Source organism: Nymphalis io, chromosome 9, assembly GCF_905147045.1.
Source record: "Nymphalis io chromosome 9, ilAglIoxx1.1, whole genome shotgun sequence".
In the NCBI taxonomy this organism is placed as follows: Eukaryota; Metazoa; Arthropoda; class Insecta; order Lepidoptera; family Nymphalidae; genus Nymphalis; species Nymphalis io.
The window spans coordinates 5,229,799-5,256,043 of NC_065896.1; the positions used below are offsets into that span (position 1 = coordinate 5,229,799).

Genomic DNA, 26,245 nt, shown 5'->3' on the forward strand with positions numbered 1-26,245 from the left:
AGTAATATAAATTAAATAAGTCATGTGGCATTGTCATCCTAACGGATTATAGGAGCTAGGCAATACACAGTACACTTGTGCTTCTTACAAAATAAGCCGAAAGATATATATTTGACAAGTAGACTGAATGGAATCATTAGGAACATGCATTTCAGTCAATTTTATATGCAATATTTATAAGCTTTTTTTGCAATTTTTTTTTTTAGCCTGTACCTGTGTTTGCTTTCATTGAACGAATTTGGTCACCGTTACCGAAATAGATCAGGAAATCATCATCAGGTTAAAGGATGAAAATAACTTAACGATGATGTTAACGATTCGTAACATTCAAAATAAAATTGTTTGCTTCACAGAGCCGTGGGACGGGTGACTTTTTGTTTGACCATGGCGTTAGAACATCCGCATAAATGAATAAATTCAACATATATTCGAGGAGGCCCACGTACTCGCTACCTGTCTATTGTGAAATATTGAAAGCTATGCCCAAAGCATTCTCTTGACCTTTTTGTTAGCAACATTTCACTTCAAAGTTATTACGTTTTAAATAGATTGCCTTAACCTTTATAAATAAGTAATAATTTTTTGCTTCAATATATTAAGGAAATAAAAACTAGTAGTAACAGACCAGGTATGTCCTACTGCTGGGCTATGGCCTTCTTTCCTTTTTTTGAGGAGAAGGTTTGGACCTCATTCCCCCACGCTGCTCCAATGGTTAGTGGAATAAACACGTGACAAAATTTCAGTAAAACTAGACACATGCAGATTTCCTTACAATGTTTCTTTCACTAAAACTAAATTTTATAATATTTTGCATTAAATTATATGCATAAATAACTAAGAATGTTATTTTAAAATTTATCTAAATTATCTTTGTAAAGAGTTTGCTGGATTAAAAGTGTAAAGTCACTAACTTTAACTTTCTTGTAAGTTCTTTTAATTAATAAACTTTTTTCATGTTCAACGTCATTTAGAAGTTGCTGCGAAGTAAATTAATTACATAAAATATTGAAAACATCTCAATAGCCCGTGGGGAATTAAAACTGGTAAAACATTTTTTCAGGTTCTAATATAGCTGAATATATTTTCTTTAATAATAATTCGATAATGATGACCTTAAGAAGGTGGCGGGCACCAACTGTATACGGAAGGCGGAGGACAGGGAGCTTTGGCGCACCTTGGCGCACTTTGGCGCACCTATGTTCAGCAGTGGGCAACGATTGACTGTTGATTGATTGATTGATTGATATTTTCTTTTAGCGGCACTAATTGTTCGCGATACACACATGGGAATCTATTATGAAATTAATGAGCTATATTACAAAATCCTAAAAAAGCTTATTTTCAGTTATTTTGTGCTATTTTGAACAAATTACAACATTTTATATAATGATTGGTTCTATCTTTCTTTTTGTTTCGTTTCCGTAGCTCTAGGTAGCCTGGAAGAGATCGCTGTTTTAGCAATAATTCTGCCTCTTGTATATATTTCTTGTAAATAATTTATTACTAAGTTTATTGGTTTACTATAAAGAATTTTTTAATTGTATGGTTTTGTCAACAGTACTGAAAGCGGGTAGCAAATCTCAGTGCAAATGTTTTTAAGCCGTAGGTACACTCATCAAATATTAACGAATGCTAAAATCGCCGAGATTAACAAACACTTAACCGAATATTTTTTCATAAAGCCTTCAAAGATGTTCGCTTATAATGATTATCCTTATATTTAATATTGTATAAATAACACTTCTTTTTTATTTACGAAAGATTTATACGTTTTGAAGGGACACCAGAGTTTCCCTGACTGCCTCCTTGGTCTAGTGGATACATGAAAGGCCGCAGACCCGGGGGTCTACGGACCGGGGTTCAGATCCCAGGTCTGGCCAATATAATTTATTGAGTTTTTCTGTCGAAAATTCTCAGTAGTGGCCCGGAGTCTAGAAGGTTGAAGTGTGTACACTCCCGTGCCTCGGAAATCACGCAAAACCGTTGGTCCTGCGTCTGAACTCTTTCCAGTCATGTCCGATTGCCGTCTCATCGGATTATGAGAGTTAGAGAATAAAGAGTGCACCTGTGCTTGCGCACTCACTTCTGCACTATAATATCTCCTGCGCAGTTGGCTAATTTCTCTTGAGATTGGCCGCAACGGCTGAAATCAAAAACGGTCTGGAGGACTTAAATATTGTTAATAATTGTATAAAAATTAAAATACATAAATTCAAACGCCACGTTAATAACAGTTTTACTACATAGTTTATATTGACTGGTACCATAGACTCGATTTTAATAAAAGTTTTGTAATTAATTTTCATTCTAATTAGTTTTGCAAACAAATATCCACTCGGTCAAATTCACGGATAAAACTTGTCCTAACTAATATTATAAATGTGAAACTGAGTCTGTTTTTTCGTTTGTTATACTTTTACGTCTTAACTACTCAACCGATAATGATGAAATATGCATAAACGTTATCAGAGGTACATAAAAGGACATAGGATACCTTACACCCTCAGTGAGAGCCTCTCTCACCCTTTGAACCAATGAAAATTGTATGGTATAAACGGGAAATTTGGCGTCAAGGTAAGTATGAGTCAAAATAAAAATTAACATTCTATTGGCAATTTTCATAGAACAACAATAAATAATAAAGATAAACTTACGTGATCATATTATTAAAAACCAAAAAAAAAAATATACAGCACTGTAAATATACATACAACTGACAATAACTAATGTTCCTTAATTACTGTAGAAAGATATAGCTATAGACAAAGGGACAAGGGACTCGTATCTGCAAATTTCAAAACGCTAGGCGGCCATTGAGCTATTGAAGCTTACAAATCAATTAAAATTCTATCAAACATTTCACAAGTGTGACCTTTATGACATTAGCCTCTAATTTCAATGTACGTATAATTTACATAATATTAATTATATTTCAAACTTTACATGTGTTTGTCTTTCTATTAGACCTTTGTGTCTGTGTGAGTGACAAACATTTGTTGAACGTGATCCAACTTCCAAAGGGGGATTTACGAGTATCACATACCAATGTATGCTTTACATGGAAATTATTACATACAAGTTGACTCTAATATTGATAGCAAAATAATATTATATATTCGAAAATGTCTAATAGTTTCCTTATCACGACTAAACCGCTGAACCGATCGTAATAATATTTTTACATCAAGGTCAGCTGGGAAATAGATAAGGACGTGAATATGTAAATTATGGGTTAATAGATTGAAAATAAATTTGATGTTAGACAATATATGACCCATTGTTCAATCTGTAAGTATTAGAATGTCAGACTATCGTAATCCACTCCTGAAGAAAGAAATATCAAGGCGTCAAAACTCCTTTATCCAGTCGGGTCCTAGAACTTTCTCCACGTCGATTCACCTGACTGGAAGATTTGTATTTGCAATACAACGCGGCGTTTGCTGATCCGCAGGCTCTACTCTAGAAGTCGTCTGCTCCAAAGTCCATAGATCCTTCGACATACTTGACCAGCCCATATTAATAAAGTAATTTTATAGTTTTAATATAAATACAGATGTGCGTAAAAAATGATATAAGTAATTACAAATATATTTTTTAATTAAATAATTAAGTACCATAGTATATTTTTCCATAATTTACACCAAAGGCAAAATTTCATTAAAACCCGATGATGATCTTTCAATCTGACAAAGAATAAACACCATAACTTTCGCATCAACCACATTTCGGTACCACTCTCATATACGATAAGACTTAAGAGTATAGTTATTGCTACTAATAGAAACGATTAAAAAAATATATTGAATAATAAAAAGTCCAAAGAATCCATATGTAATGCTAGAAGAATGATTGGAGTTTGTGCCATCAATTCTACTCCACATTTAATATCGATTTTTAATATACGCTTAAAACATTTATTTCTTTCGCAACGTTGTAGTGCTCAAATAAAACTTTAACAGCTAGACATATACGACTATAAATGTTTAACGTTAAAATGTACTTTAAACAAACAAATTGAATATTGTATATAGTCCTTAAAGTGTTGGATCTAAGTGTATGATTGTCTGAAAAATAAAGACGTCCAGCATCCCTTGTTAATATTCCAACTGACGCATCGTAAGCTCACACCGTCCTAGAATCATGAATAGAAAAGGCAACGACAAAGGAAATCCTGAATTATGAGTGAATAGCTAGTGTAGTCAACGAATAAAATGTAGATTCAAGCTTGAGAACGTCGTAACAAGTTCAATATTTATTCAGACATCATTTTATGTTTTTATCTTCAAGAAATTAAAATAGACGACTTGGTGCTCATATTTGTAGTTACTTTACAAAATTAAGAGATAATTGACAAGCTTCAAATTACTAATGTGATACAGATGTAAATGTTTCAATGTCAATTCTTGTATTTATCGTATATCGTGTAATGTAGTTGAATCCTGTTCGACATGATTCAACTACAGCTGTCTCTTCCGGACTATTATTGATGTGATTATGACGCATCTTCTACATAATGATTGGATCTGTAACCTTCCCTGATGTCTTCTTGAAAGATTTCGATTGAAAAGATATTAGTAGTAATAGCCTGTAAATGTCCCACTGATGGGCTAAGACTTCCTCTCTTCTTTCTCTCTCTTTAGAAGCTTATTTAGAAGGTTTAAGGATATTAAGGATGCAAAAGAGGAAATGAACCTTTTGATACGATCAGCGCTAGCCAGACAAATAGGCCATGTGATCCAATCGAAACTTTTTATCACATCCTTTGACTGCCTTACATACCCCGTTTACACTTCCCTAGACTTGAAAGGAAAACGAAATATTATTATTTGAGAGTAGAATAACCGGCGGTATTTTTAAGGTCGGTAAGGTAGGTAAGGTTTAAATATTTATTCTAAATTATATGCGATATTTAACGAACGGCAATCCGACACGACCGGAAAAAGTTCAGGCGCAGCACCAACGGCTTTACGTGCTTTCCGAGGCATGGGATTATACACACTTCCAACTTTCAGACTCAAGGCTGTTACTGAGAATTTTCTGACAAAAAAAATAATAAATTTTTATGGACCCGACCTGGGATTTGAACCCAAAGCCCACAAAAAGTTTTTTTTATGTATTTTCTAATAATAGATCATTAATTTCAATAATAGATTCCCATGTGTGTGTCGCGAACAATTAGTGCCGCTAAAAGAAATGGTCTGCGGACTTTCATCAAGCCACTAGATCAATGAAGCAATAACTTAAAAGAATATTTAACAAGACATAAGATATCCATTAATAAAACAAATAATAATATTCAAAGTAACAAGGTACCTTAACGTTTCCATTTATGGAAACAAATGGGAATAAGAAATGGAAACGAATTGATAAAATTATATTGGCTTATTTTTCTCGATAAAATATAAAAGAATAACAATAGTCTAATATAATATTATTTACTCTTGAAAGGCATGTAAGAGAAAACATAGAAACACATAGAATGTGAAGATCCCTCATATCAACTAGCAATTTATAAAAAGAACAATTTATAAAAGAAAGACGATACGAGTCGTCCCAAGTGAGGCCGTTATAACAAATTTTATTATTACATTTGTTGTACAAAGATATCCTCTTACACGATAATCCTTTTAAGTACTGATTCAAAATGTCTGAGTAGTAAATCTATTTCATATAAATACTTAACGATAAATGAAAGTTTATACAAGGATATAAATGTTCATGAGTGCTACGATCACTTAATTTCTGACGCAAAAATGATACACTGTTGACATGCAAGTGATTAAGTTATTTATAAATAAAATTCGATAAATGTCGTCGCTTTTAAAGGGATAGCAACAGCCCATAGAGGACCTTAAAGTTCTTGTCCGGATTTGAACCGGCAATCTACTAGGCTGACTAATGACCAATATTATTATTTATTATTATTATTAAATTTACATTATTAATTTTTATTATTTTAGTCAAATTTAAAATAGTCCCTCCCGATTCCCAACCGACACAAAGCTGCTCATAATGCAGGCCGCATTTCCGCGCTGTATGGCAATGGACAACCTTTGTGCCAAGTGGGACCCGGAGCGAATTTTATTAAATTACTTTTATAATTTTATTTAATTACATTATTTTATTAAATTGGAAGCCAACGTTATATATTAAGAAAAAGATTGTCTTATTGCATGTATAATACTTAACATTCAAAAAATAAAAAAATCTCTAATTGACAAAAAACAAAAAAAAAACATCTTAAACGTAAATAACAATATAAATAACATACTTTCATTGTTCAAAATCAAACGCTTCCAGTTTCTAAAGCTACACTTTTTTTTCGCTGGAAAAACGCATTATCCGTTTCCGCGACATGAGGTATGTGGGACTCGCCGGCGCTGAAGTCGCCGGAGTACAGACTGAAAAACCAACGGTACCCACTCCGACTTTCCGAGGGATGTCACGGGATCACTTGCGCACACTACCGTGAGGTCCGGACGGTAGACTCTGCAGGCCTCCAAATCCGAGAGGGTTCTCAGGGTACAAAGACTCTCTAGCCCCGGCAATTCTAAAGCTACACTTTGACCAACCTGTCAAGCTAAAATAATAATTTGGATTTTATCTTAATACGAACAATGACCATTCGAAATGAAGCAGAAATTATTAATTTCAATTTTGACCAGCGTTTCAAAAACAGGAGGACATTGTTATAACATAATGCAACTTTAACAATAACGATAACACCTCTTTATTGATGTCATAGGTGACACGGAGTTCCTTTTTCGTCCAGAGAATTGGAATTTAACGCTGAAATTAAATTTTGTTCTATATATACTTAGTTAAGTCTACTAGGTAAATTATTCTTATAAAAATAAATATCTTTACAAAAATAATAAACGAAAAAGCCAATTATATTTTAACGAAAATAAATTTCATTTTCATGCCCGGCGATAATTTATTTTATTAATCGTCAATTGTTCTAATAGTAATCTGTGATATCAATACTTTTTATTGCAATGTTCCAGTTTGAAGAGTGCGTGAGCCAGTTTTGTTGGAGATACGGATATCACCATATTCCATGGGTTCAGAATGCATTGACGACATAAGGTTTATTAACTGAAGACATAAGTGGACGAAGGTGTCGTCGGATTTTTAAACATTTCGAATTTATTACATCAATGAACATTTCAAGTCACTATACACATGATGGTACCTTCAGCTCTCACTTTTTAAAACCTCAAGACCTAGAAACGTAATAAGTGAATGGTATATACATGAATAAGTAATTAACTAAAAAATCTAAAATGGACAATATAAAATCATCTTTTTCTTTCATGACATCTTCTCCCTCTTATCTTCACTTATTACCCAGAGTCACTGGTTTTGCTTTACTTGCAATTCTATCTAAAAAAAACTATTATAAGCATTCATGCTTTTGTTTCAGTAAAACAACATTTTAAATATATTAGGTCAAAGGAAAATAATTTGCTTATACTATTTTCTGTCTAAAAACTTAATGCTCTTCTTCGACTTCAGAGTCATAAATAGCCTAAGGAAAAGTACCTGTCTTGAAAATATATGGAACAAGTACGCGTCCTCATACATTATCTACGTCAAATCTTTAATTAAAAAAAACTTCATTTTTATTTAATTCACAGATTTTTAACCGGTTAGAAACCACTCACTCATCGATTATGCCTCCGCCAAATACGTTGGTCAGTCGTCATAAGGTCGTTGATCTTTTAATGGCATGAATTATGCATATATTTATTATTTTTCCCTTTTTTCATGTGCAACCTATGCAAAATGAACGGAAAGATTAGCAATTTGCTAAACTATTATATTCCCTATTAATCAAATAACTAAAAAAACAATATTTTTCAAGTGACTTTCAAATTCACCGTATTGATTTTAAATACCAACATAAATATTCTACTGAAAAGCTGAACTAAATTACTGTTTAGAAATTCAAATTACAAAAATATAGCTTACTAAAAATGATTAAATCCTCATAATATATATATTTTATTTTATTGTTTACAATTCAATTTATAGATAATTATAACATAATTTAATAATTCCTAATAATATCTTGCTACAATATAATATAAATTCCACCTTATTCCTTACCTACAGCTTCAGGCTTAGTTTATATAACACGTCTGAGAAAATTAACAAAGCTCGTTGAAAGTAATTAGATCATCTGTGGGCTTCTGAAACTGATATAAAAGCGGTATTTCTAAATAGTTGCGGTTAAAACATTTCACTCGTACACTAAGAACTTTAACAAGGCTACACGATACTCATAAGATCCTCGCAGTGTAAGATTTTACTAGGTGCTAGAGGCTTGTGCCAGCCCGTTTGAGTAGGTGCTATTACTTACTCATCAGATACTGTACCGTTAAACAGCAATACTTCGTATTGTTGTAGTAACCAGTAACTACAGGCACAAGGGACATACTGTTTACGTTCTCAATGTTGGTGGTGCAAGTGTATGGACGGTGACCACTTAACATATGGTGGCCCATTTGCCAGTCTTACCATACAAAAAAAGATATAAAAAAAAATAATCATCAAAATTCCTGCAATTAATATGTTACAAGACGTCCATTTCAGGAAAGAAAACGAAATTTCTATCAACTTAACGTAATTTAATGTAGGTATCTATTTACGCCCGAAGTATTATCGGTGGATCAAATGCGGAATGAAATAAAGGAAGTTCTCTCCATTGTTTATATAACTTTAATAAATTGATCAATACATATGATGTTTTTGATTATATTATATGTATTCAGTAACAAATATTTTACTTGAGCGGTTCATGAACGTGAAATATTTATTTAATACCATCTATCGGTACCCGCTTGTAATATACACTATTAAACAATATTTTTCTATATATTTATTGATAAATAATCAATATTTTGTTCTTATTAAATATAAACAAATGTAAGGATTTTTTGAAAAATATTTCCAAAAAGTACATACATTTGTTTTCTCTTTCGAAAATGAGATTTGCGACTTTAAATAACAAACAATTCTTAATGGATCTTTTCAGTTAATCCATCAGCCGAAAAATCTTTTTATCCATTAAATTCTTACAAATTTAAAAGAAGGCTTCGAAGCGTTTTACCGTATTTTAATCATCCTTACTGTGGGCTATTATGTACTCTATTTCTTCCGCAGTAAGGTTTTTTTTCTCGAACGGGAAATGGGGATGAGTATACCACTTAGCGGGTGTTCTTAGACGGTAATTATTGTTAAAACTCGATAACTCCTCAACTTCCTCGGATGTAAGTGAAAAGTCTAAAATGTCGATGTTTTCTTTGATACGTTCCTTGTTCGTAGACCTTGGGATTGCGACCAATTTACGCTCCAACTGTAATCATATTAAAGCAATTGTTCACCACTTTATAACATTAAGGGCACTTATATATTTATTTACCTAATTTAAATATTTATTTATTATTTTACTGGTGGTAGAGCTTTGTGCAAGCTCGTCTGGGTAGGTTACTTACTACTACTAACTTATGGTGATATTCTATTTTGATGCGTGTATTCTTGAAATGTTATAATTATTACGGTCAATGTCACATATCACTTCCTAACATTTCACGACCGATTTCTGTGGTGAATTTCAAGTTTACTCTTACAGAATAACCCAACTGATTCCCTTTTAACTATTTTCCCATTTATTACTTTGTTAATTCTTTAATAATTTTTATTGTAATCCCGGTTAATTAACTCCTTATAAATTACCCCTATGATTAAAATACAAATATCGAGGAACTTACTAAATATCTTAGCAATATTTGCGGCACAGTTTTCTTGTACTTGGCAGCCAGGTTCACAAGCACCGGGTGGTCAGCTCGTGGTGGTGGGGCGACACTTTTGCGGCCAAGTATAGCACCAAATGGTGTATATGCCATTACAACTACTCCATGCTCCTGGCACCAAATTATTAGCTCATCATTTGTAATTGTGGGATTTACCTGCGGGTATAATATTAACTAATTTTTTTATAAATATTAAGCTCATTGATCATAGCTAATTATATAGATTATTTTTCATGGAAAATAATTATTATAAGCATTACGACTTCGACTTAGAAGGGCGATTCCTGTCTCAAAGAAAACTAATCAATTAAGCACGTCCTTTATACTTTTTAATTAAATGTAACCTTATCTTTTTATTTTCAACACGAGATGATCTATTGGACTTAATCTGAACGAGCAGCTACTATTAAGTATATTAAGTGCCATAACCTACGTATAAAATGTATTATATATTGGATGATCAAAAAAACATCTCAAGGTAAAAGGGATTTGCCAACACAGTGGAGCAAAGTACACAAAGGAAAACTTTTATCCTGACCAAAAAATATCTATTGTTAGGAACAAACACGTGAAAAACAGATGTAATATATGTCATCATCAAATGTCGTTATGTTGAATAAAATTTCTAATATGTAGATAATTTTATCAATTAATGCATTAAACGATAATTCCGTAACAGTTACCAATTTCAATGAAACAATTTTCAGTCTACAAAAATTGCTGAATAATTTTTAAATGACCTCAATTTGTAAAACAGCTGGCTTTATTCTTGAATTCTCCCACAATCTCGTCATTTGGGTGATGTTGAAATTCGAAACGCCTATAGAGTCTGTAAGACCCTGATCTTTAGCGTCCTCCAAGCCTTTCCAAGTCTCCAAGTAGTCAGTATCACTGATCTCACCGTTTTTCTAAAAAAATAGATATTTTAAATGACATTGATAATAACAAAACCCACAGCTTTCATTCAATGCAATATATAAAAGTATTTTTAAGGAAATAAAAGACAAATTCATTGGCTGATTCCTAAGGAAATGAATAAATCATTTATCGGATTTTCAGCGGTCATATACACATACATACCTAAATGTATATTGTTACGATATCTTATGCAATCGATTATAATCAATTCAATATATTGAAGCCGATTATAATGCTTACTACTTAAATTGAACTAGTTTGACAGATCTAAATGTATTTTTGGACAGGAGTGAGATACGAAGTTAGTTCTAAGAGAATAGCATTTTGTAATTAAAATTAGTACATAAAAAAGTGTTTTACTTACTAATCCTAAAGCTAAGAAAAAGATAGCAATATGTAAGGTTTTAAAAACGGAACTGACACAACCTACAAAATGGTATATACTTATATACCTTTTAATATTTAAATCGCTTCCATTCTGAGTACAATGATTATGATGTTTAATATTTGTACTCGACCTACCTATAAACTTATTCTCAAAGATTATAAGATGAGGGGACAAAATAAAACAGGAAACTCTCAAGTGAAGACAAACAACACGTTTCTCTCGAAACAAGTTACATTTGATTGACACAAAGTAATTGTAATCAAAAGCTATATTACGAAGTTTAATACCCTCGCGCACTGTTGTTTATCTTTGATGTTGTTCGAACTCAAACGAGATTACTTTACCATTTAACCACATAATGGGTGAGGGTAAAATCAAATTTAATGATCGAATGAAATCTTTGTAATAATTAATACTCCTCGATTATTAAAAAATAACGTATGCAATAAGACTAATTTAAAATATTTAATTAGAAAAATAAGCCTGTTTTTTTTCTATTGTGTGGTAGTCGTGACATAAGTTATAAACTATATAATCACAATTTGATATAAAAAAAAAGTATAACAAAATATGTATATGTACCACTCAGCAGATATTTTACCGCAAAACAGTAGTACTTGGTATTATGGTGTTCCGATGAGCCACTGTAATCACAGGCACAAGGGACATAACATCTTAGTTCCCAAGGTTGGTAGCGCATTGGCGATTTCTTACAATGCCAATGTCTATAAGCGTTGGTGACCACTTACTAACACGTCACACTAATATATATTATATGTATTTAACAATCTAGCTTACACTACTTAACAATCTAGCCCAGCTTCGTGGCTTTTCTTATATAATTTATGATCATGTCCTTTTCATAAAAAAATATCTTGTATTGGAACAAGCATAACCATAAATGTTTACTCACCGTGTACGCCATTGGATAATGCATTAGATACAGATCAACCTTATCTAGACGCAATTCTTTTAACGACTTCCTCAGAGCTGGTATAACATCGTCGCGTTCATGCGCGTCGTTCCATAACTAAATAAAGATATCCATATAATACAATTCCTTACTCCACAATATAAAAAGAAACGTGATAACAACAATATTTGATAAACGCCTTACAAAAAATATATAGCGTTACGTCTCCTCGGGATAAGAAAATAAATATTTTATGGATGAAATTTTAGCTATCGGGATTATGTTCGTAAACGTTTTATTTAACGTTCCTACTTAAAAACTATATTATTTAACGCGATGTAATAAAAGGTATTTTATATAAAACTATGTGCCCGTCTCGACTTCGTACGGGAGAAATGAGATATTTTTTTTCGTTAAAAACATCCTACAACCCCTTACACTACGTTTAAACTAAATCGCCACACAAACACAAAAAAAATCTTAAAAATCAGTGCAGCCGTTTAGGAGGTCTTCAGTGACACCAACATACGGAATATATAAAAAAATATAAATATATTTTTAGAATACGCTTTCTGTAATAAAGGATTTGTTTATTTAAAGTAGCTAGATTGTAAAATATATGAATAAAGCAGTACCCTTATTCTTACTTTAGTGGTGATATAAACATCGCTTTTGTTGACATTATTGGCTCGAATATAGTCTTGTACGCCAAGACCGACTTCATCCTCGACGCGGTACAACGCAGCGGTGTCGATGTGCTTGTAACCGGCCTCTAGCGCCCATTGTACTGCGTGTGCGAGCGAGTGGTTCACTGGCAACACCCTTGTACCCTGGTCATGTACAAACATGTTATACAGTGTCGCACATTGACTGTTAAACCATATTTCAGAATTAACTATAAACATACAATAATTTATTGTTTTTATAACAAAAAATTAACATGATAAAACGATTGTATTTGCATTATTCATAAGGGCGACTTTATTTGTATATAAAATTTTATTAAATATTAAATACTCTTGATTTGATTTACGATCATAGCTCGATGGTAGATGTAAGTGAACAATGTAAGTTAAATTAGTGATATCGCCAGGACTTTCAACCACGTCTCACTCCCGCTACCGCGGGTAGTTGTGACGAATTATATCATCAGGTAGTCGAGCATTATTAGTCGTCCTTAATAAAATAAAATGTATATTATATGTAATAAACTTACTTTGTAGGCTACCGCTAAAGATCACTATTTAGAATTATTGTTTTCCGGTTCGAAAGGTGGTGGTGGTCGAAGGGTGAGTGTAGTTACACAAGGAACATAATTCTCTTCCCAATACCCTGAACTACTAAGCAGTTCAGAGTATTTTTATTTCCGAACCGGTTTCTGATTTGATAATGAATAAGCAATGCTTCTATGTTGAATAAATGAATTTGATTGATTTGGTCTGTTCGCCTAGCTTTTTTAAATAAATAATACAAAGATATACTTACGTCTGCCAAATGTCCTAAGCTGGTACCTAGTGCCACAGCTGGAATTGTATTTCCGTCATTTAGAGAGTAGTAAAAACTACTGACGGCATCCTTAAACAACCGTAATGTAAAAAAAAACTATTTATATTAAATAAATAAACACAACTAAATGTTTACGATCATAAAACAACAAAAACCTGTGAAAATAATATCAATTTATTATTAAATAACTAAAATAATTCTTACCAAAGAATTAAATAATGTAAATAATACATAACAAGCTGCAATTCGTTCGACGGTCATCTCTGTTGAGTTACAAAAACACACTGCGACAAACTGCTAGCCGATGACAACATTAACAGCCATGGCTATATTGAATTACAAAAATGGTTTGTTTTATAATCGTTATTGAATAATTATAATAATTACTGGTATCTTTTATACATTCAATAAAATCTTGTAAAATGACGAATCATAAACACATATATTTGAACAAAGCATATTTTTAACCTCCGACGCGAAACGAGGGATGTTATAAATTTGACGTGTGTGTGTCTGTATTTCTGTTTGTCTGTCTACAAGAGATCGTAGTTTTCGAACGAATGGTTTTAAACGAATTTAATTGCTTTTGTTTGAAAAATTCTTAATTGAATGTTTTAGGCTATTTTTGAAGAAAATTGATTCAGAAGTTTGATTGTTATACATGGAAGAGGGGATTAATAAACGATAGTAAGCAATATATCCGAGTGGGGTATCAAATGAAAGAATTTGATTTGTGTATTATAAAATTGGCTGTTTATAGGGGGAGGGGCTAGTTATGGGGAAGAGGGTGAATTTACTGAACTCAGTGAACATTTTACCTATTCAGACTTTTATTTTGTCATTTTTTGAAAAGGGGTTTTTTTTAAATTTTTAATTTAAGTTTTATTGATTTTGATTTTACAATGATAATAAAAAAACATAAGGAGATAAAAAACAATTTTTTAATATCTTTAAGATTTAAAACTTAAATATATTATCTTTATATAAAAAACATACATAGATTTGCTGTTCTGTGCGCGAAATAAAAACAAATGAACAAATACATTTATTATATTAGTGAATTAAAATAAATAAACTGAAGCAAAAGACGGTCGAATTGATAAAAATGACATATTACCTAACTTCTATCTGTTAAAATGAATATTGAGAAATTCTTTGTGGTATCTTTTATCATTAAAATAAGTTTAACATTTCAAACCCAAGAACCTTGGGCTTATAAATTTAAGTAAAGCTAATTTTAAATATGATTGTATTCAGAACGAAATATGATAGTAAAACGGTAATATGAAACCTGTTATGCAATATTAAACAAAAACATGTTATTTTACGTCGAAAAGTTTTATATTTTTCATATCAAAAAACATGTACATATTTTCATGAGAATAACACGTAATACAAATATATTGATGTTATTACTTTATTTATGAAAAGTAAAATTCATAACACTCTTCGGTGGCTTTGTTCTGAATAAATTGACAGGCTATGTTAATTAATAAAAAATACATTTATTTTATTATTAACTAGCCGGGCAACTAGTAGGCGGCCCGGTCCCGGCTTTACACGGGTCGAGTAATGTTCTAAAAAGGGAAATTATATATAACTCTAATGGTTTACGCGGCGCACGCCAGTAATAGCTAATTTGACATGACTTTTTTCCACATCTTTAACAACCGTCGTCATACTTTAGCCCATTGACACAAACCTAAAAATTATTTATACACTTAACCTGACTCATGAATCACTCCCTCCATTGGTGGAAACTGTACGAAAATCTGTTCTGTAGTTTGTGAATTGATCGCGTTCAAACAGATAGACTTTGTTTTTTGTATGTAATGTTAGTTATACTGATATACTAATTTATTATTTAAACTATAGAAAGATAATAATTGAGCCGAGATAGCACAATGTTAGAAAACGTGAATGTTAACCGAAGTTTGCGAGTTCAAATTCGGGCAAGCACCACTGAATCATATCATGTTTAATTTGTGATTACAATTCATTCCGAACTCGGCGGTGAAGGAAAACTTTCGAATGCAAACCTTCTTTTGAAAAGGACAAGCCTTAGCCCAGCTGTGGGACATTTACACTTAAAAACTGTTAAATTACTTTTTAAAGTTCAATTGTATTATAACGCTTATTATTTTTTAGCAAATTTAGAACACAATGTGAAAATTGCGCAATAAATATTAAAAAAAAGTGTTTTTAATTTCCCTTTTTCGTACCCGTAGAATGCAATTTTTGTATTCTGATTTAACCGCATGCATTTGTTTAGCAGACACTGGCTATTACATTTTACCGCACTATGGAGACTACCGATTTGTTTTCTCACAACGCGTTGGACATAATTAGTTGTGCACTAATGAGAGCAATCTAAAACGAGCTTCCCTCCGCAAACACTAGACACGAGTACGTCCAGACTAGAACTTGTACATGGTTCATTTTTTATTTATATTACTTGCCGCGTATTGTATTTTTTTCGTCAAGTAATTAATTATAAAAAATAGATTTGAAGTTAATTTATAATTGAATTGAAGATTATGTATAAAGATAAAATCATTATTCGATTAATTACTTTCCTTGTTAATCCTTTGTACAAGCCCGTCGATATCTCACACTCATCTGAAAGTCTACCGCATAACAGAAGTATTTTTACTTGGTATAAGTGTTCCGGTTTGAATGGTGAGTGAACCAATGTCATTGCAAGCACAAGGAAGATAACATCTTAGTTCCCAAGGTTGGTGGCACATTAGCGATGTACGCGATGGTTCATTTTACTTACATCGCCAATGTCACTAATTAATATATATATATATATATTAATTTTTATATATATATATATATATATATTTGCTTCCTTCCACTCATTTCACATATAGTTACCTAAATATTTCATTCATAAACTACTTCAATTACTTAGTGAAACGAAGGAAATTGCAAAAATAACTTTCGTCTAAACTATCTCTGCTCAACTAACACTAACTAGCTGTGTAACAGAATCGTCTGTCTGACAGTTTTATTTACAGAATGCCTGGAACTTTTTTCGCGTTTTAAATGTTTGTGATCTCCTTTTTAAAGTGAGATCTGCAGATTTTATTAATTTCTGGTTATTCAATAATTACTGCACTAAACACCGCACCTTATTCGTTTGTTAGATTGTTTGTACTACTTACTGGTGGTAGGGTTTTGTGCAACCTCGTCTGAGTAGGTACTACATACTCATCAGATATTCTACCGCAAAACAGCAGTACTTGATATTGTTGTATTCCGGTTTGAAGGGTGAGTGAGCCAGTGTAACAGGTACAAGGGACATAAAATCTTAGTTCCCAAGGTTGGTGGCAGTTAAAAGTATTTATTTATCTTCTGACGGTGCACTGTATGGCTACGTAGGAATCGAAATTATAAAACATTTTACTACATATATGACATATACATTATCGTTATATATTATCGCAATATCGGCATGTGAAAAAGCCTTATACTTTTAAGAATTAAAAAAAAGTAAAACATAAAATAAAATGTAAATTTAGAGGTGCCACTCAATTAAAGTTTTCTTAGTTACCAAATACTTTTTCTTTACATCTTGACTCTTACATCTGTTTTTTCTCATTCCGATTATGTAATGCTATTACTGGAAATTTATTTAAGCGAAATTATTTATGAAATATTGATAATGATATCGGCTGATCGAATCGTAGAAACGAAATTAATAACATAATATATTATTCTTATTATATCAAAATATCGTAAAATAAATCAACTTTTAGCTCTACAAACATTAGCTTCTATTGTCTTCTAATGTCAATGTTGATTGTTTAAGAAACACACCTATTGATAAAAAAAATTCAACATTAATATTATTATAAATTCAAGAGGCTATTGTCAGTTGCATATTGTTGTTCTAAATCAAGATACAAATTCATCTCGGTTATTGGGCATTGCAATATGCAGGCTTTCCAACTGTTCTCGAGATACTGACCTCGTATGAATCCGATGGAATCTGTTTCCAAGCGCCCAATCGAAGACCGTTCATATACGTACTGACGTCGAGCGATGTGGAATTCTGCCAATCGCAGATTGACTATTAAATATTTGTTACATAAAGTAGTATCAAGTTTGTTCAACTATATAACTACCGAAAAAGGTCTTTGGTTAGCTGTTTATTCATTTTTTTTATGTGTGTACATAATAATAATAATGTTCTCCAAACTGATTTCGGCCACGGCGGCCAATCTCAAGAGAGATTAGTCAACTACGCAGGAGATATTATAGTGGATAAGTGTATGCGCAAACAAAGGTGCACTCTCTATTCCCTAACTCTCATAATCCGATGGGACGGCAATCCGACACGACCAGAAAGAGTTCAGGCGCAGGACTAATAGTTTTACGTGCTTTCCGAGGCACGGAATTTCCAGACTCCGGGTTGATACTGAGAATGTTCTGATAGAAAAACCCAATAACTTTTTAATGGCCCGACCTGGGAATTGAACCCAGGACCTCCGGTTGTGCGGCCTTACAACAAGCCACTAGACCAACGAGGCAGTCAAAGGCAGTGTGTACACAACTATACTTTAAAATAAATAAACATAAATCATATAAATGTCGAAGCGATGACGATAAAATTTCATATTTGAAAGTTCCACTAAAGGTAAAAGTAAATGGTCCAGGATAGAATACATCGACCTTAAGAGAAGACCACAGTGCGTGCTTTACTTTTGTCTATGATTATTTATCTCAGATTCAACGGTGTATTTTTGTTCATTTAGTATGTTCTTGTTTGACAAAGGAGTCGTTCATTACTCGTATCATATAATATAATAGCATATTTATGCTTTTTTTTATTAAATCGTGAGTACTTAATACCTGAATCTCCCTTCTCACATGCGAGCGAGGCTGTAACTGGAAATTAGTTTAAAATATTTAAAATTTTAGTCTGCCAGATATAGTTTGTCAATTATGAACGCATAATTATGAACCCCAATAGTAACTACAATTAAACTCATCTGTATAATGTTTTGTACTTCGAAATATTATCTGATTGTACACGTTAAATAAAAACTTAACAATGTCCAATACCGAGCTGAGTTATGAATTAACGCAAAAAGCAAAAACAGTCAACAAAATGGGCTCATAAACGAAAAAGTTATACCCAATCATACATAATAACAGACAAATTGAGAACCGCCTTTGAAGCCGGTTCAAAATAGTTTGTTACTTCATGTCTATTTTCTTTGAGTCCAATATTTGTAAGAGCCTTCAGTTGAGTTGCCTGTATAAAAAAGCGTACGTACCAATAATCAATTTTGTTCAATCTAACCTTTATTCGCAATATTTATAGAAAATCTCAGAAACAAATGTGCTTAGAAGCGCAAAATCCTGGTATCTGAGACGAGAATTTTCTCGGACGTATTTTGTCGAACGGCCATTCTTTTTAAACCCAACCAAATGGAAATGCAATGAAGGTACTTCTATTTTATAGAGTTCTTTATAACGTTGAAAGAATAAAAATATCGTTTAAAGACGCTCTCGTGTAATGTTGACTATTTGATTTGATTTGTAAAATTTTTAAGGTTATTAATTTTAGGTTAAAATCATTTTGCATCTTCTGTTATTCATAAAATATAAATAAAAAGAAGGTTCTATTAAAATATTAAATAACTTAATAACATTTCGACACTTGCCGATTATTATTTATTTATTTACAGTATTTTTTTGTTACTTGTAAACTAAATGAATGATTTTAAAATGATTTTATTTTGTATCTAATCATCAATATAAAAACATAAAATTAAACATAATTCGTATAAGCAATTTCAAGATCTTTTGAAACGCCCTTTTACGTTATCACTTCAACCAAACGTTCCGATTCGGAAGGAACAAAGATCGACTCGATCTACGACGAAGAATCTGTAACTTTATAAACACTGCAAAAAAAAACAGATTAAAATTTCAAGTATTTGTATATTTTTTTATCTTACTTCTCTAAATATATGGATCACTTCTTAAAGCTGAAATAAAAACTATTTCCAACAAACCATTTGTTGAAATAAAATGGAACATAAGTTTATGTTAAAATGCATTCGCTAAGAAAGGATTTTTGGAAATTTGAACTCTTTAAGGGGTGGAAATTGAGAGGGATGGGATTATACAAAGACATCCTTACGAAGACAGGACGACTTAATAATTATAGAAGGGAGCTGGAACTAAGTTTTTACAATTAGCTTTGTTATCATCTCATCATAACAGCTTGTAAATGTCCCACTGCTGGGCTAAAGGCCTCCTCTCCTTTTTTGAGGTTGGGAGCTTATTTCACCACGCTTCTCCGGTGCGGGTTGATGGAATACACTTGTGGCAGAATTTCAGTGAAATTAGACCTATGCAGGTTTTCTCACGATGTTTTCCTTCACCGTAAAGCACGAAATGAATTATAATCACAAATTAAGCACACGAAAATTCAGTGGTGCTTACCCGGGTTGGAAGTCACGATCATCGGTTAAGATTCACGCGTTCTTACCACTGGGCCATCTCGGCTTTCATTCATTTTATCATCGTCTCTTATTTTTAAATAAGCCCTAAAAGTATTAAGTTTAATCATGTTAAATATTTATTATTGAAATTAGAAAATAATTCTAAGCAAATGGTTCTCATTATATTTGAAAATCAAATACGCCGTAAGGTTATTTGAACAATACGTCGCCATAAACCCTTAGGTAGCACAGTAGAACTCGTTCGAAGTATGCAAACATATTCACTTGAATACAAATTCATATTTCACATTCAGTAACTCTATTCGAAAATTTAATTAATTATATTGTTACTTGTAGTGGCTAGCTCATAGGGTGGCAGTTCCCAAATTATACCGCTTACATATACAATTCAATTAATGTATAAGTTAAGAAATTTTAAAAATTTAACATTTTAATTTTATTTTTGTTTGTACTTACAGAGTATTTTTTTAAATGATCTATTGAATCATAATTAGATCATAATGCTATCGACTAGTTCATGTTATATTATTTTTAATGTCAAAATTCAGTTATATATTCTGTTAACACACACTGTTATTTAAGTTAAGGAATTGTTTTTCGTCAATTAGTGTAACAACTTTTATTTTATTGTTAAATTAGCCTGTAATTGGTACATATTTTATAACACTATGTTTATATACGTATTAATAAAATATATTTATTTGAATATAACATTGGCTTCCTAATAAATAAATTAATACATAAATAAATAAGTACCGGTATTTATAGTATTATAAATACCGGCACGAAGGTTTGAATCTTGGTTAGGTATTTATTAATAAATCTTATAGTAGTTTGCATAAATTGTAGCACCTTTATTATACTCTTCATAAGTTCCAGCAAGCATTTTACAATATTTCATAGCTATAAATATTTTGTATCTTTATTATTATAACGAAAACTTTTAATAAAAACTCTCCATCGAGATAAATATATGTAAAAAATGTGTTCAATGAGCACAGACCCTCACACTCAACCTGCGTATTGTAAGATATTAAAAATCAAGCCGAAACCATCCTTTTGACCCTTTTTATTAGCAACATTCACTTGTTCCACGTTATTAAGCTTTGATTGAAAAGGGTAGCGATATCAAATTGCCCTTATTTTTCACGTAATATATGTTAAATGGTATAACTTTCTTTTCGAGATTTTTTGATTTAAGAGATTGTTATCAAAAGGCAAATTACTATAAGATTATTAATACTACTATACTATATATAGGCGTATACTATACATATATATATATATATATATATATATATTGCTATTTTTTTCCTTTTTTAGTAGAGCTTTTAAAGTTATATACATTTGTTATATTTAAAAAAAATCAATAAAACATACAGGCATTTAAATTTACATGCATTTGCTGAACTTACTAACAAGAATGCTAATTAAATATCTCTGATCTAAAAATAAAAAATAATAGATATGACAGCTAACAATATTACAAACATTATGTTTAATCAACACTGACCATTTATTAATAAAGTTCCTTTCATACTGTATCAGAAATGAATACGATGCAAAAGCCAATAGTACTTCATCAATTCTGAAAGGTCCTATCCTAACAACATTTGAAATACAATAAATATACCAACGTAATAATGAAATAAGTAATTATTATTCCTTAATAAGAACACTCAACGTAATTGCCATCTTTAAATAATAAATTAATTTCGAAACAAAATTCTTGCGAGAAATTTCTCGGATAGCTTCTTTTATGTTCAGATCTTTTTATTCTTGGCAAAGTTTAAGCATATATTTATTTATTGAAAGTAGAATTAAGCAAAAACTATATTTCTATTACATCTAGTAAAAATAAATTCCAAATTCAGCAATCAAATATACATAGAAGTAATGAAGTAACCGTAAATATCCCAATGCCGGAAAAATACCTGTTTTGGGGTGGCTCCTTTGTATAAATGTGATAATATTATACATATGTGATATATTACATACATGCAGAGTTCTTGACAATATTCCCCTTCACTGACGACTACCTGAAAACAATGAAAAGCATGAAAAAACCCATCAGATATCCTACCGCCAAACAGCAATACTTAGTATTGTTGCGTTCCACATTACCACACTAAAAAAACAATGCTTGTCTATATTTAAGCCTGCGACTTACAGTTAAGATCTGCGTATATTGTGTCCGTTCTTTTAAATACACGTATTACATATTAAAAGTAATATAAATAAACGATATTAGTTTAATATACCAAAATATATATTATTCCATCTATATATATACCTCTTCTTTTTAATGAATGGCATTTCCTTACAATTACTTATCATCTATTTAAATAAATTTATGTTAGTACTGCAGTAATTATTATAGCTCTTGGTCCAAGCGGCCGTTGAACGATAAGGCTTAATAATTAAACCCTTTTGAAATTTAACACGAAGAATCAAACATCAAATATTGGTTTTAAACATTAATACCCGATATTGTTCAATGTGTGTGTTCGGAAGCTATAAATTATTACTCGTGAACGCTTTATGGTTAAGCTCTCAGGAATTGGACGGTAATGTTTCGAATGTGGGAGGTTTCGGTCTATTTTACATAACTGTACTACCCTGGCTCACATCCCCTCTGTACTTTCAAATCAGAGAAGTCGTAATCTACAGCCCTCTAGAGGTAGCGATAAATTGGACATACAGGCACTAAATCTTTTGCACCGGATGTCACTTTTTGTTCCTGTTTCTAGTACTGCTTGTTCGTTCTAGATAATCCCCAGATGACGTGAAGGTAAATATATTATGGCAACTCTTTCAGTTTAATCCGTGTATGGTTTGCACAATAAAAAATAGCATAAAATATACGATTAAATTAGAGAAAATTGAATAAAAGAGGATTGCGCTTTTTTTAACAACAAATGACTCGATCGATTTTACTCAAAATCTAATAAGCTTCATCTATAAATTCATCTAGATATCATTTTTTGTCCTCGAGATAATCGTTACAAAAAAAAAATAAAAGATTGTAAAATATATGAATAAAGCAGTACCCTTATTCTTACTTTAGTGGTGATATAAACATCGCTTTTGTTGACATTATTGGCTCGAATATAGTCTTGTACGCCAAGACCGACTTCATCCTCGACGCGGTACAACGCAGCGGTGTCGATGTGCTTGTAACCGGCCTCTAGCGCCCATTGTACTGCGTGTGCGAGCGAGTGGTTCACTGGCAACACCCTTGTACCCTGGTCATGTACAAACATGTTATACAGTGTCGCACATTGACTGTTAAACCATATTTCAGAATTAACTATAAACATACAATAATTTATTGTTTTTATAACAAAAAATTAACATGATAAAACGATTGTATTTGCATTATTCATAAGGGCGACTTTATTTGTATATAAAATTTTATTAAATATTAAATACTCTTGATTTGATTTACGATCATAGCTCGATGGTAGATGTAAGTGAACAATGTAAGTTAAATTAGTGATATCGCCAGGACTTTCAACCACGTCTCACTCCCGCTACCGCGGGTAGTTGTGACGAATTATATCATCAGGTAGTCGAGCATTATTAGTCGTCCTTAATAAAATAAAATGTATATTATATGTAATAAACTTACTTTGTAGGCTACCGCTAAAGATCACTATTTAGAATTATTGTTTTCCGGTTCGAAAGGTGGTGGTGGTCGAAGGGTGAGTGTAGTTACACAAGGAACATAATTCTCTTCCCAATACCCTGAACTACTAAGCAGTTCAGAGTATTTTTATTTCCGAACCGGTTTCTGATTTGATAATGAATAAGCAATGCTTCTATGTTGAATAAATGAATTTGATTGATTTGGTCTGTTCGCCTAGCTTTTTTAAATAAATAATACAAAGATATACTTACGTCTGCCAAATGTCCTAAGCTGGTACCTAGTGCCACAGCTGGAATTGTATTTCCGTCATTTAGAGAGTAGTAAAAACTACTGACGGCATCCTTAAACAACCGTAATGTAAAAAAAAACTATTTATATTAAATAAATAAACACAACTAAATGTTTACGATCATAAAACAACAAAAACCTGTGAAAATAATATCAATTTATTATTAAATAACTAAAATAATTCTTACCAAAGAATTAAATAATGTAAATAATACATAACAAGCTGCAATTCGTTCGACGGTCATCTCTGTTGAGTTACAAAAACACACTGCGACAAACTGCTAGCCGATGACAACATTAACAGCCATGGCTATATTGAATTACAAAAATGGTTTGTTTTATAATCGTTATTGAATAATTATAATAATTACTGGTATCTTTTATACATTCAATAAAATCTTGTAAAATGACGAATCATAAACACATATATTTGAACAAAGCATATTTTTAACCTCCGACGCGAAACGAGGGATGTTATAAATTTGACGTGTGTGTGTCTGTATTTCTGTTTGTCTGTCTACAAGAGATCGTAGTTTTCGAACGAATGGTTTTAAACGAATTTAATTGCTTTTGTTTGAAAAATTCTTAATTGAATGTTTTAGGCTATTTTTGAAGAAAATTGATTCAGAAGTTTGATTGTTATACATGGAAGAGGGGATTAATAAACGATAGTAAGCAATATATCCGAGTGGGGTATCAAATGAAAGAATTTGATTTGTGTATTATAAAATTGGCTGTTTATAGGGGGAGGGGCTAGTTATGGGGAAGAGGGTGAATTTACTGAACTCAGTGAACATTTTACCTATTCAGACTTTTATTTTGTCATTTTTTGAAAAGGGGTTTTTTTTAAATTTTTAATTTAAGTTTTATTGATTTTGATTTTACAATGATAATAAAAAAACATAAGGAGATAAAAAACAATTTTTTAATATCTTTAAGATTTAAAACTTAAATATATTATCTTTATATAAAAAACATACATAGATTTGCTGTTCTGTGCGCGAAATAAAAACAAATGAACAAATACATTTATTATATTAGTGAATTAAAATAAATAAACTGAAGCAAAAGACGGTCGAATTGATAAAAATGACATATTACCTAACTTCTATCTGTTAAAATGAATATTGAGAAATTCTTTGTGGTATCTTTTATCATTAAAATAAGTTTAACATTTCAAACCCAAGAACCTTGGGCTTATAAATTTAAGTAAAGCTAATTTTAAATATGATTGTATTCAGAACGAAATATGATAGTAAAACGGTAATATGAAACCTGTTATGCAATATTAAACAAAAACATGTTATTTTACGTCGAAAAGTTTTATATTTTTCATATCAAAAAACATGTACATATTTTCATGAGAATAACACGTAATACAAATATATTGATGTTATTACTTTATTTATGAAAAGTAAAATTCATAACACTCTTCGGTGGCTTTGTTCTGAATAAATTGACAGGCTATGTTAATTAATAAAAAATACATTTATTTTATTATTAACTAGCCGGGCAACTAGTAGGCGGCCCGGTCCCGGCTTTACACGGGTCGAGTAATGTTCTAAAAAGGGAAATTATATATAACTCTAATGGTTTACGCGGCGCACGCCAGTAATAGCTAATTTGACATGACTTTTTTCCACATCTTTAACAACCGTCGTCATACTTTAGCCCATTGACACAAACCTAAAAATTATTTATACACTTAACCTGACTCATGAATCACTCCCTCCATTGGTGGAAACTGTACGAAAATCTGTTCTGTAGTTTGTGAATTGATCGCGTTCAAACAGATAGACTTTGTTTTTTGTATGTAATGTTAGTTATACTGATATACTAATTTATTATTTAAACTATAGAAAGATAATAATTGAGCCGAGATAGCACAATGTTAGAAAACGTGAATGTTAACCGAAGTTTGCGAGTTCAAATTCGGGCAAGCACCACTGAATCATATCATGTTTAATTTGTGATTACAATTCATTCCGAACTCGGCGGTGAAGGAAAACTTTCGAATGCAAACCTTCTTTTGAAAAGGACAAGCCTTAGCCCAGCTGTGGGACATTTACACTTAAAAACTGTTAAATTACTTTTTAAAGTTCAATTGTATTATAACGCTTATTATTTTTTAGCAAATTTAGAACACAATGTGAAAATTGCGCAATAAATATTAAAAAAAAGTGTTTTTAATTTCCCTTTTTCGTACCCGTAGAATGCAATTTTTGTATTCTGATTTAACCGCATGCATTTGTTTAGCAGACACTGGCTATTACATTTTAC

General features: G+C 31.5%; 1 protein-coding gene across 2 annotated transcripts; it reads right to left on the reverse strand.

Annotated features, from left to right (window-relative positions):
- Positions 1-8,710: 8,710 nt before the first annotated feature.
- Positions 8,711-24,237, reverse strand: LOC126770814 (aldo-keto reductase AKR2E4-like). Of its 2 annotated transcripts, none has more exons than XM_050490392.1 (7): positions 24,154-24,237; positions 13,523-13,612; positions 12,685-12,867; positions 12,038-12,154; positions 10,559-10,726; positions 9,777-9,974; positions 8,711-9,361 (listed from the first exon to the last, which is right to left on the reverse strand). In XM_050490392.1, exons 1-7 carry the CDS (start codon positions 24,208-24,210, stop codon positions 9,122-9,124), a joined length of 1,053 nt encoding a protein of 350 aa, XP_050346349.1. In that variant the 5' UTR covers positions 24,211-24,237; the 3' UTR covers positions 8,711-9,121. The 2 variants fall into 2 exon arrangements, with proteins under 2 accessions (XP_050346349.1, XP_050346348.1); XM_050490391.1 differs by lacking the exon at positions 24,154-24,237 and adding an exon at positions 13,748-13,837.
- Positions 24,238-26,245: the final 2,008 nt, after the last annotated feature.

Bases quoted from the DNA above. Each gene is read 5' to 3' on its own strand.
- LOC126770814 (XM_050490392.1), bottom strand. From the start codon at position 24,210: ATGACCGTCGAACGAATTGCAGCTTGTTATGTATTATTTACATTATTT. The intron at 13,613-24,153 runs GTAAGAATTATT...CGGTTGTTTAAG, and splicing joins TTACATTATTTAATTCTTTG to GATGCCGTCAGTAGTTTTTA. The intron at 12,155-12,684 runs GTAAGAATAAGG...ATCTTTATTTAG, and splicing joins ATGTTTATATCACCACTAAA to TTATGGAACGACGCGCATGA.